The following is a 13,386-nucleotide window of genomic DNA, read 5'->3' as shown; positions in this document are numbered from 1 at the left end:
AAAAAAAATAGAGAGGCCTTGCCAAGGTATATTCTTTCTTTCATATGTATATATGTGTGTGTGTGTGTGTGTGTGTGTGTGTGTGTATGTGTATACACACACATATACATACACATATATACATACACATATACACACACACTTTTAGTTGTAAATAGACACAGTACCTTTATTTATTTATCTTTGTGTGGTTCTGAGGATCAAATTCAGTGCCTCACATGCATGTACTCTACCACTGAGCCGTAACTCCAGCCCCAAAAAGACCTAATTTCTTAGAGTTCTTCATAGAGGAAAACATAAGTACCCCTTATTTTCTTTTTTCCTGTCAACTGACCCAGTTAAGAACAGCCTATTTTTCTCAGATATAAGAATAGGATTATAAGATGAAATGTCTAGTTTGGTATATCTGTGTCATTCTGTTAATTCTTTTTTTTACCTGTTTGTTTCAGAATGGACTTATTCTGGAAAAATTAAGAAATATATAAAATTTTATGAGCGTAAACTCAAATACATTATATATTTTTCTTTAGTTGTGCTGCCCTTGTGTGTGTGTGTGTGTGTGTGTGTGTGTGTGTGTGTGTGTGTTACCAGGGATCAAACCCAGGCATTTGTCAGGAGATATTAGACATACCATTTTTCATTATTCATTTACTGATTTTTGCAATACTGGGGATGAAACCCAGGGCTTTGCCCTGTTCTGCTGTTAATTACATCCTCAACCTTTGAGAAACTCAGATATATCAGAAAAATAACATGGCCTGGTACAGTGTCACATGCCTGTAATCCCAGAGACTCAAGAGGCTGAGGCAGGAGGATCACAAGTTCAAAGCCAGCTTCAGCAAAAGTGAGGTGCTAAGCAACTCAGTGAGACCCTGACTCTAAAACAGATACAAAATAGGGCTGGGGATGTGGCTCAGTGGTCAAGTGCCCCTGAGTTCAATCCCCAATACCAAAAAAAGAATAAAAATAGAAATTATACATAATATCCGTGGAAATATTGTTCATTTTGCTGTCACAAACAGGGTTAGTGGTGGGCTAGTGGTGGATCATCATTAGCTCATATGAGCCAGTTGTCCCCTTCTTCCCAACTCTGCATTCAGTGTCATGTGAGTAACTTAAAATTGGCTGTAGTGGGAGTATTTATACCATGGAAATTGGTAGATGCTGTAAATCTGGGGAAAGAAAAGACAGCTGTTTGCTAAGTATCTACTATATGCTAGGCATTTTATACATTAAGAAGAAAGAAAAGTATGTCATAATGTCACACTGAATTTTTTTTTTTAATTGGCAAGCCAGATGGCACCGACAGAGGAGATATCATTTAAGCCTTTTTAACTCCCAAGGTTGTGTCTTAAGAGAGAACAGCGTTAGAAAAAGTAAAGAATGTTTTTTCGCATCCTCAAAACATTTCAGGTTGGGCTGGGGATGTGGCTCAAGCGGTAGTTCGCTCGCCTGGCATGCGTGCGGCCCGGGTTCGATCCTCAGCACCACATACAAACAAAGATGTTGTGTCCGCCAATGACTAAAAAATAAATATTAAAAAAATTCTCTCTCTCACTCTCTCTTTATAAAAAAAAAAAAAAATTTCAGGTATCCATGAGGTTACTGAAAGCATTATTAGAAAATACTTCCAGAGAAATCTATCCTCATTAAATGTATCTAATAAATACCTCTTTAAATACATTAGTTTTTATTTTTGTCCCTTTAGGAGGCTTGGGAACAGAAAGAAGATGATGACCTCAAAAGAGCTACAGAATTAAGTCTTCAAGGTGTGGAGATCATTTTAATTACATTCTTCTAAATGGTAAAATGTATTACACACAGAGTAACATATAAAATGCATTAAGGTTAACAGATTTGAGCCTCTCCAGGTACAGAAGTAGAGCCTTCGAAGTTACCTACATCTCTTCCTTTCCTCCCTCTCAGGAAATAACTATTTTAACACTTGTATTTACCTTTAGCTTACTTTTTGAAAAATGATTTTTGCCATCTATAATATACCTTATTCCTAAACAACATTTTTTTTATTTTAAAAATTCAAATAGCAAGAACAATCTGTTTAATGAAAGACTAATGTTTCCACTGCTAAGACTCCTAGAAGAAGGCTGGAGTCTAGCTTGCAGGGGGCCCTGTGTTCAGTGGGGGAAAAAAAAAAAAAACTTGTTGGGCTGGGGTTGTGGCTCAGTGGTAGAGAGCTCATATGGCATGTGTGAGGCAATGGGTTTGATCCTCAGCACCACATAAAAAAGAAATAAATAAAATTACGAGATTGTGTCCATCTACAACTAAAAAAAAATATTTTAAAAAAAGACTCCTAAGACAATGTAATGTGACTTCAGTTTTCTCACAAATTTTCAAGAGCTCACTCTGAAATCAGTAGGCAGTCCTGAGCAAGTATTCAGTGGCATAAGGTTCACATAGTCAAAGCATTTGGCAAAACTAATAAGTAGACAAGGTCCTAGAAGCACATAGAGAGAGATAGTCAGAGAGATTAGGCTGACTTCCTGTTTTCCATTTCTAAAATCACTGTGGTCTTTCTCTAGTTGAACACTTTAGTAGTATGAAATAAATGTTTTTATCTGACCTAATCAACAAGGTATGAAGGTGAGAGTAAGGATTTCACTGGCACTTGGTTGAGACAGTTACAAATAAGGATCCCAGCTAGGCTCACCCAGACATTTTATCTTCAGGTTAAAAAGATAGTACATTGGTAACAGTTCCAGCTGTCTCAAGTCACATCACTTCCTCCTGGACTGGTTCCCCTGTACATCCCTCACAGATACTGAGATCTCCCTAACTATTCTCCTGGGAATTCCCTCTAATGCTTCATTGTTCAAATTTCTTATTTCCTCTTTCTTCCCATGCTTGATCTACTTGTGTAATGGAGAACATCCTCCACTAGTTTTTTTTTTTTTTTTTTTTTTTTTTTTAAGAAAGAAGGCATTTAGCCCATGCCTACAATCCCAGCTACCTACTAGGAAGGACTCAGCTAATCATAAGTCCAAAGCCAGCCTGGGTGACTAAAAGCAAGACCCTGTCACAAAATAAAATAGAGATGGGGGGCTGGGAGTGTAGCTCAGTGGCATAGCACTTACCTAGTATGCATGAGACCCTAATTTTAAACCCTAGTACCTCCCCCCCCCAAAAAAAAAAAAAAAAACACACAAGAAAAGAAGAAAGAGGACATAGCTTAAATATTTTGGCGTTCTTACAAGTTTTATTCTACCATTCTACCATAGTATTTGATAGTTTGGCTGAATATAGAATTCATTTGCATTCATCCTGAAAGCATTCATTCATGAGCAGAGTTGCTGTATGAAAAGACATAAATCTTTCTTTATCCTGATGTGACCTTGTTTTCTCTGGAAACTTGTAGACCTTCTATTTCTTTGTTTCTTTTTTTTTTTTTTTTCTCTTCTCATCATGCTTGTGCTCAAACCCAGGCCTCATGTACACTAGGCAAGCACTCTTCCACTGAAGTACATCCCCAACTCTTCTTTTTTCCATTGTGATGAAGTTTAACAATAATGTGCCTTGTGAACAACATCATTGTGTTGTATATAGTAATCATTTTAATCTATAAATCTGTGTTTTTCAATTTCAATTTTTTTCTCTCTCTCATTTCCTTATATTTTCTTTTCTCTCTTCTTGAAACTCCCGTAATCCAGACTTCCTGGGCTAGACCTCTTTACCACCCCCCACATGCACACACACAAATATTTATTGGCAAAATTCAAAATTTAGTGCTAGACCTTAATTGCCTCATCTCTTCTAAGTTTTAGAGACGGTCTCACTGAGTTGCTTAGCACCTTGCTTTTGCTGAGGCCTCAGCCTCCTGAGCCACTGTATTAACAAGAGTGTGCCACTGTGCCTGGATATTGTCTTTATATTCTTTATTAGAGGATTTTTTTCATATAGACAGTAATCCTTGGCTGTCAGCTCATGATTAAGAATGGAAGACTAGGGCTGGGGATGTGGCTCAAGCGGTAGCGCGCTTGCCTGGCATGCAGTGCGACACGGGTTCGAGCCTCAGCACCACATACAAACAAAGATGTTGTGTCCGCCGAAAAACTAAAAAAATAAATATTAAAATTCTAAAAAAAAAAAAAAGAATGGAAGACTAAAATATTGATCAGAATCTCTAAGCACATGAATAGATAGGACTTGTTAACTTTGAGTTTTATAGGGTGAGACTTTTGGGGAAATGATGTTAGTATTTTGAACCTTTTTCTTAGGCTAATCAAATTCTTTTTTGGAGGAAGATACCAGAGATTGAACTCAGTGGCACTTAACCAAGGAACCAATCCTTTTTTATGTTTTATTTTGAAACAGGGTCTCGCTAAGTTGTTGAGGTTGGCTTTGAACTTGCAGTCCTCAACCTCAGCCTTCCAAATTGCTGGGATTACATGCCTGGCTATATAAATATTTTTCAAATCTCTTGCCTTTGCCTAAAGATGAAAGAGGTGATTCAGAGCCAAGGTGACTGTGGGAGCCAAGTATGAAGTGATAGAACTGTAGGTGGGAGTCTTTGTACTCATCATTCAACATGCAAACTATCAGTACTCCTCTGTTTTCATATGGCACTCATGACCTCACCTGTGCTTGGCATTCCCCCAATCTAGAGTCTGTTTTACCTCTCCAGAGAATAAAGGACTAGAATTTTGTCATTGTGCAGCAACATGAAGTTGGGGGAAGTGGATGTAGGAGTTTGCTTCTCAAACAGCTTTCATTCAATCTTTACTGTCTCACCTCCTTAGCCTCCAATTTTAGAGGTACATGGTACTTCCATGTCTTCTTTCTTTTGAATATTCAGTGATATAAATTGTATTGGTTCTTAGCTGTTTTCTTCCCGGCTGGGATATGGCTTTGCCTTTCTTAGGTCTACAGAGTCAGTCACCTATATATTTTCAGATTCCAGAATTTTGATGCTGTGTTCTCTTTTCCAGTTCTTCTCATTCTTAAGTGTTCAGTCCTCTGCTGTGATTTTGGTGATGTCAGTTACATTTTTAAAGAAATAACCCATTTATGTACAAATGCTCCTGAGATTCTTTATTTAAAATCATTAGTGAGGGGCTGTGGTTGTGGCTCAGTTCTAGAGCTCTTGCCTAGCATGTGTGAGGCACCAGGTTCAATCGTTAGCACCACATAAAAATAAATAAGTAAAATAAAGGTATTGTGTCCATCTACAACCAAAAACATTTTATAAAAATAAAAGAAACTGTGGTATATTTACACAATGGAATATTACTCAGCCTTAAAGAAGAATGAAATTATGGTGCTTACAGGTAAATGGATGGGGTTGGAGAATATCATGATAAGCAAAATAAGACATTCCCAAAAAAATCAAAGGCCAAATCTTTTCTCTGATAAAGTGGATACTGATCCATAATTAGGTGGGGTGGGACGCGGGGGGCAAGGGAGGAATGGAGCAACTTTGGATTGTGCAGAAGGGAGTGGAGGGGGCATGGGTGTGGGAAAGATGGTGGAAAGAGCTGGACATTATTACCCTATGTACATGTATGATTGCACAAATGGTGTGACTCTGCTGTCAGGTATAAATAATTAGAACAAATAATTTAAAAATAAAATCATTAGTGAAGATGGATTCTTCCAGTGGAGATGCATATTTAAAAAAAAAAGGAAGAAGCCATGTGTAGTGGTGCAGGTCTATATCTCATCTACTGGGAGGCTGAGGCAGAAGGATTACAGGGTTGAGGCCAGCCTTGGCAACTTAGCAATACTCCATCTCAAAGTAAAAAAAGAAAGAAAGAAAGCGTTGTGGGTATAGCTCAGTGATAGAGCAGCATCTCTGAATTCAGTTCCCAGTATCATAAAAGAGAGAAGCCAAGAGGGAGAGGGAAAGAAAGATATTGACCTTTCTATAAGGATAATTCATATTTGCTATTGCCACCTACAATATGCACCAAGTACTTCAAATCTAACAGTCTTTATGATATAGAACTAGTGAACTTAGATTATTTGTAAAATACATACTCTTTTTCAGTTTTACTCTTTTCCTATGAGTGTTAGATCCCTTTATCATAGAAATATATTCAAAAGAAAAAAGAAACATTTATTTACAGGTATCTGTGTCTGCAGTGTTATACCCCAGAATGGGCTGAGTAACTGAACCTTAATAATATATTATGTGGGCTGGGGATATAGCTCAGTTGGTAGAGTGCCTGCCTCACATGCACAAGGCCCTGGGTTCAATCCCCAGCACCACAAAAATAATAATAATAATGTGTTTTGTGTTTGCCTAGAATGATAAAGCTTGTACCTCAAGCATTTTATCTTCCAGATCATCTTTTTATCTGGATTTTTTTTTTTTTTTTTTTTTTGGTCCCAGGTAGTGAACCCAGGGGCATCTAACTGCTGAGCCACATCCCCAGCCTTTTTTCTGAATTTTTGAGAGAGGGTTTCACCAGGTTGCTTAGGGCCTCACTGAGGCTGGGTTTGAATTTAATGATCCTCTTGCCTCACAGCCTCCCAACCTGCTGGGATTACAGGTATGTGCCACCAGCCTAAATCATCTCAATGATGTTATACGATTTTTATCTTGAGAGGCGCAGTAGCACATGCCTATAGTCCTAGCTACTCTAGAGACTAAGATAGGAGGAATACAATTCAAGGCCATCCTGGGCAACTTAGACTGTGTCAAAATTAAAAATTAAAAAGCTGAGGATGTAGCACCCCTAGGGTCAATTCCCAGTACCACCAAAAAAGTCTTTTTGTTTTCTGTTCTTCAGAATTTAACAACTCTTTTCTGGATGCATTGGGCTCAGATGAGGATTCTGGAAATGAAGATATTTTTGATATGGAGTACACAGAAGCTGAAGCTGAGGAACTAAAAAGAAATGCTGAGGTAATGTTTTATCCCTGAGTAGAACTGGTCCGGTTGTCAGTGTTCTTTATTTTCAAATACCACACGTTTAACATCAACCAGTTTCATTTGTGCCCTTTTAGCCACCATCAAATGGTCTTCTTTTTCTCAAGTTTGCTATTCATTACTTACATACAAAATTCAGAACAAAACAAATATATCCTGACCATCTTATGTGCATGTTAGTCAGATAAGAACATGATTGTGAGCTGGATATGGTGGCATATGTCTGTGATCCCAGTGGCTTGAAAGGCTGAGGCAGGATGATCACAAGTTCAAAGCCAGCCTCAGCAACTTAGCAAGAATCCATCTCTAAATAAAATATAAAAAGGGAGGGGGGTATATCTCAGTGGTTAAGTACCTCTGGGTTCAACCCCCGATACTAAAAAGTAAAATAAAAGAACCTGATGATTATGGTATGCATAAAGGCATATGTATATTAAATTATCTTTAAATTCACCAAGTAACCATATTATCTTTATAGTTAAATAGTGAAAACTGTTGGATTAGTGATGTCAGCTAGAGCCTGTTGATCTCTTTCCTTAAATAATAGTCTTTTTCCCAAAATTTAACTCACAGAATCCCACTATCCTACTACAATTACTGTTAGCATATTCTTTTGTCATCTCTGTCTCTGCATGTGCTTGAAAAATGTTATTGTATTAGTAAAGATTTATCCTGCTGGTTTAAGACTAATTGTAGGAGTATAGCTCATTGGTGGAGGGTTTGCCTCATGTGCAAAAGGCCCTGGATTCAATCCCCAATAGCACCAAAAAAAGACTGTAAGGATTTTATTTTTAATGGCTACACTGTATGCCCTCAAATTAACATACTATTTTTTTGTTTGTTTGTTTTGTCTTTTGGTCCTGGGGATTGAACCCAGAGCCTTGTGCATTCAAGGCAAGCACTCTACCAACTGAGCTATCCCCAGCCCCCGTACTATTTATTTTTAACTAACATTGAGCATTTAAGTAGTTATGATTTTTCATTGTAAAAAATAATAATAATGCGCTCACAAGCTGTGATTATAGTGTTTTCCATATTTTAGATGTCTTTATTCAAAATAAATCTTCAGCAATAAATTACTGAATAAAAATTTATGAACATTTTAATAGTTTTTGGTTTACATATAGCAGTATTCCTTCACAAATTTTTACCTTACAGTGCTGTACAGTTCATGATTATCACTTTTTCATTTTTTTTTTTTACTGACAGTATTTAATAACATTTTGAAACATTTAAAATGTAAAAGTTTAGCCATAACCCTACAGCAAGATAGCAACTTTTTTTTCCCATTCCAATTCCTGTTAATATAACTTTTTATAGGGTTGTAGTTATTATGTGCATTCTTAGAGGTTGAAAATCAAGTTAACATATTGCTGATCCACAATTTTTTTATATAACTCAATAATACTGTATTGAATTGATATGCCATTAGCCAGTCTGCTATATTGGGTATATTGTTAGTCTCTACTTTTTCATTATTATTATAGATAATGCTACAGTGAATAATTGACATATATACTCTTTTCTTCTTTTGAATTATTTCATTAGAATAAACTCTTAGTTGAGAGTGGGTTCTTGGACCAAAGGGTATGAAGAGCATAACCAGCATGACTATACCATGCACTGAAGCTTACCTCTGTCAGCTTGATAATAAATTCAAGTTCAGTGTTTTGCTTTTACTCAAATGAAGAGTCACCCCCACTTCTGTTTTCCAGACAGGAAATCTCCCTCATTCCTATCGGCTCATCAGTGTTGTCAGTCACATTGGTAGCACCTCATCTTCAGGTAAATGGACATTTTAGCCAGCATTTACCCCTTACTGTCTTGCTCTTTGCCTAGTTTTATAAGGTATAAGTTGAATGCTTAAAAAAAAAAACACACACACTTTGATCACACACTGTGGATTAAGTGCTTGTATCAGCATCAATTTTTCTATTCAGAAATGACCTAAATTCCCTTATTTCCCTGAGTAGAATGTAGTTATTCAGTTGTTCCAGGCATGGTAGTGCACACCTGTAATCCCAGCAACTTGGTAGGCCAATGCAGGAGAGTCACAAGTTCAAGCAACTTAGTGAGGCCCTAAGCAATTTAGCAAGATCTTGTCTCAAACTAAAAAATAAAAAGGACTGGGGATGTTGCTCAGTGATGAAGTGCCTCTGGGTTCAATCCCTAGTACCTGCCCCCCCCAAAAAAAAAATCCCTTAATTCTCTGTATGTTTTTCAAATGGATTTTAAAAATGTTGTTGAGAATCAAGTAGAAGAGGTGCCTGTTTCTCAATTTCCTATGTCTGAGAAAAATTTTTTATGTTTTAGAAAACCTCAATTTTAAGATTTTATTTGTTTCAGGTCATTATATTAGTGACGTGTATGACATTAAGAAGCAGGCATGGTTTACTTATAATGACCTAGAGGTATCAAAAATCCAAGAGGCTGCTGTGCAGAGTGATCGGGATCGGAGTGGCTACATCTTCTTTTACATGCACAAGTAAGAAACTTTGCTAGACCCAAAGTAACAGGCAAAAAATTATCCAAACTCCTCCTTTGAGAATAAAATGTTCCCATGACTTGATTGGTTGATTTTTTTTTTTTTTACTTTTTTTTTTTACTTTTGTTATCTTTGCTTAGTGCTCATCTCTTGATATTTCCTTATAAGTGCAAAGTATTTTCTCTGTACTCAGACTAATTATTCATCACACAGTAGCATCTAGGTACAGAACTTTAAACTGTTTTATGATAGAAACTGTCCTAACCCAAATGTTTTTGGTCTTTCAGTTTTGCAGCTAGAAATCTGATTTATATGAATGGGAACTATATAGCATTTTTACTAAAGCTAAAAACTATTGCAGTTTCTGCTATTCTCCAAAATTAGCACCCAGAGGGTTAAGATGGTGATGAAGTAAGTGGGCTGCTTATTTAATAAAATTGCAACACAAAATGGGATTGTATAGGGTTTATCAGTGTCCATTCCTGTTACTTTTTCTCCTGTGTATTCCTTGATTCTGAACTCCCTGTTTTGTTTTTTGTTTTATTTTAAGGGAGATCTTTGATGAGCTGCTGGAAACAGAAAAGAACTCTCAGGCACTTAGCGTGGAAGTGGGGAAGACTGCTCGTCAGGCCTCATGAGGAACAGACTCCTAGGTTGGCAGTGTGCACTGCATTTTCTCTTACAGCTACCCACCTCACCTTTTCTCTGCCCGAGGAGAATTTGGAATTCTACTTGATGTGGGAGCAACAAACAGCTCAGGGCCAAACCAAAAGACAAAATTGTAGTTAGCCACAGAACGCTCCATACTAACTATTTTATGGAAACCTTGTTCTCATCTGTAGCTGATTCTACTTTTTCTCCTACAAGAGTGGCACTTCCTTTTGTCTTAGGAATACATGTTGTAAATAGGTGTGTATGTATAAATGTATACATATATACATACACACACGCACGTGCACGTGGTTAAAGGGTTAGGATGAAGCCGGACGAGGTGGCACACGCCTGTAATCCCAGCAACTTGGGAGGCTGAGTCAGGAGGATCGCCAAGTCCAAAGCCAACCTGGGTAACTTAGTGAGACCCTGTCTCAATAAAAAGGGCTGTGTGTATAACTCAGTGGTAGGGTACCCCTGGGTTCAATCCCTAGTACCATAAAAGGAAAAAGAAAAAGAGGATGAGCCACCAGATAATATGCCTGCTCAAAATTAATAGCACAGCAGTTTGGAGAGAAAGGAAAGTGTCAGAGAGTTCATTCACTTGAGAAATGTGTGAAGATATACATATCAGTTGTCTTTTAGCTTTTATGTTCCTTGAGTAGCTTCACTCAAGTCTGTGACCTTTCATGTGTATTTCTTATGAGTTAATTTCACTGGAGAGCCAGCTCTCCATGTTACACTAATGACAGTTTGTTCTTGCAAGAGACATTTCTGTCACCTGACTTAAGGAGCTTTTTTCATTTTTTAAATTTTGTGAATCTGCCCTGCCTTTGCTGTTTATGTGCAGTTCCCAAGAATAGATTGTTGGTGCTTTAGAATGTGTTATGGTCCCACATTTGGTATTCATTGTACATATCATATTTTCTCTAGAGAGATTTCTTCATACAGTTTATTCATCATATTCACCTATATTATTGTGATGGTGAGAATAGAATATTTTATTTTATTCTGTATCATTCTTCCATGGAGCAGAATGACCCTAAAGAATTGTAGTCAAAACTTTAAAAGGTGGAAAGATAATATTGCTTCAACTAGACTCCCCAGCAGAAATGCTTAGGGAGAAGGAAAAACAAAAGGATCTCTGCTGCCCAGGCAGAGAGGGCAGGAGATATGCTGCTTTGTTAAGGCTCTAGACCACTAAAGCTAAAAGCCCTGCTGCAAATGTGAAATGAAGAACAGGGGCTATAGGGCAAAGCTTGAGCATTTAATCATTTACTGTTTGGCTTTGCTCTTAAAAACAGGGTGAGAATTAAAATGTGACTGATTTTGGTGATCTCAAGAACTAACAAATTTTAAAAAGTGCACAATATATCTTTTTAGGTGCTCTGAGGGTGAGTGGGGAGACAGCATCAAGTGCTATTAGTCACTTAGCCAACATAACCAGCTTGGTTAAACAGCTTATTAATGAAGAATGAGTTTGAGGGTGTATTTCTGCAAGCCCAGGTGTCATTAGGATTGCACAGTTAAGGATAGCAAAATGAAACTTCTTTGCTATTTTCCATCTTATTTTTGTTGTTGTTGTTGTTGTTGTTGTTGCTTTTATTAGAACTGAAGAGATTACCCTTCAGTTCTTAGGGACAAAACCACATCAAGTTTTTCAGGAGGACAAATTATGTCATCACAGAAGATGCAATATCTTTTCTGGAAGATTGCCTTTGGCAAACTCCAACCCTACTCTTAAAACTTGGGTGTTCTGACGTAGTCACAAATTCTAAAAGTTTTGATCTTTGAATTGTAAATGGCCTCAGCACTTTTGCTTAACTACTGATAAATGCTTTGCCTCCTGCCATCTATCAACACTCATTATTGGTGTGAATGTTCCAAAATGGTAGTGGTAGAATATTCAGGGGTTTAGAGCAGAGGAAAATATTTGTTTTAAAAACTAGCTTTTTAAATTTTGTTTCATTTCTATGGGGGGCCTCATTTTGTTTTGACTGAAGATTGTTTTCTCATAAGTAAATGAAGTGACCAAATTCTTAGCTGGTTGTTCTCTTCCCTGTCTCTGCATATGAGAGCTTTGAGCTATTAAAATGATTGGGAATGATTTGAAGTGACGTCTGTGTTCAGACACAGAGAAAAATGGAAGTAATGCCATGAGCCTAGATTGCTTTACCGGCAACCTGATTTGAATTGTTTTCATGGCTTGCATGTGTTTATGCTTTAGAAGTGCACTTGACACAGAACTCTGATTTGGTTTGATTTTTATGTCTTGGGCAGGACTTGTTGAAAATAGGATACTAGAGTATATGAGTTCTCTCACTGCTCATACTTGCAAATTTGGGGCTTGGATTTTACACTCTCTAGGGTTGTGGCCTTGTCAGCCTTCCCCTCTCCCTTCACTCCTTTAACTTACTCATTTGACTACAAATGGAGATTTGAGCTCTACTATGTTGGGGGTGGGATGGTGGTAATTCTTGGTTTTTGTTTTCTTTTGTTTTTGAACTGGCTGTATATATTTTAATATTAAAAATAGATAATATATTATTTTTTGCACAGTGTTGTCAGTTTAACTGAAGCAGGGGATGGGGCAGTTAGCATGTTGGGGCCAGGAAGGGACAGATTAGATAGGAACAGAGTACTTCAGTTCCAGGCAGTCTGCACAATAACTAATTAACCTTCCTATTGAAATGCCAAATGTGTGGTTATATTACATTACTTTAAATAACATTGAATTGGAATTTGATAGCAGTTCTGGACACAACCTTTTGCTCTTAGTTGAAATTTTTTTGAAGGGAAAAATAAACAAAAATTTAAACTTGTTGATTTTTATCCCCTGATATTATGGAAAACCAGAAAGTTGCATGTGGCTAGATGCCGTTACCCTTTTAGTGACCCAGACTATAATTTAGACCTTTGAGAAGGTAGACTCTTGTTTTGTTAGGGATCTATTTATATGTTTGAACACACTCATAAATTTTGCCTCAGCAAAATAGAATAAGAAGCAAATTCATGGTTGGTCTTCTATTTATATTTTGATTCCAAAAGCTGTTGGTTTACTTGCTATGATTTGTTAATTCCAGGCCTAACTTAAATGGCTTAGTAGCAAATAAATGTAAATGTGTTTACATTTTTTTTTGAGAGGAGAGAGAATTTTTAATATTTATTTTTTAGTTCTTGGCGGACACAACATCTTTGTTGGTATGTGGTGCTGAGGATCGAACCCGGGCCGCACGCATGCCAGGCGAGCGCACTACCGCTTGAGCCACATCCCCAGCCCAGTGTTTACATTTTTAAGAAGTGTGCAGTGATACTTACAGAGCAGTTAATTAACTCCAGATGCAAATATTAAACTACACAT

At 37.2% G+C, this 13,386-nt stretch overlaps 1 protein-coding gene across 5 annotated transcripts in view; it reads left to right on the top strand.

The window, feature by feature from the left end:
- USP37 (ubiquitin specific peptidase 37) overlaps positions 1-13,154 on the top strand; it is an 81,479-nt gene extending 68,325 nt beyond the window's left edge. For all 5 annotated transcript variants that reach the window (XM_081260706.1, XM_081260704.1, XM_081260705.1 and 2 more), the window contains 5 exons: positions 1,709-1,769; positions 6,750-6,865; positions 8,605-8,674; positions 9,236-9,374; positions 9,925-13,154. In XM_081260706.1, coding sequence (XP_081116832.1) covers positions 1,709-1,769; positions 6,750-6,865; positions 8,605-8,674; positions 9,236-9,374; positions 9,925-10,012 — 474 coding nt within the window. In that variant the 3' untranslated portion in view covers positions 10,013-13,154. The remainder of the gene's footprint in view (positions 1-1,708; positions 1,770-6,749; positions 6,866-8,604; positions 8,675-9,235; positions 9,375-9,924) is intronic.
- Positions 13,155-13,386: the final 232 nt, after the last annotated feature.

The sequence above is a fragment of the Spermophilus citellus genome, assembly GCF_964194105.1.
Source record: "Spermophilus citellus genome assembly, chromosome: 11".
NCBI classification, from domain to species: domain Eukaryota; kingdom Metazoa; phylum Chordata; class Mammalia; order Rodentia; family Sciuridae; genus Spermophilus; species Spermophilus citellus.
The sequence above is the reverse complement of the archived record's forward strand: the minus strand, read 5'-3'. Positions and strand labels throughout refer to the sequence as shown.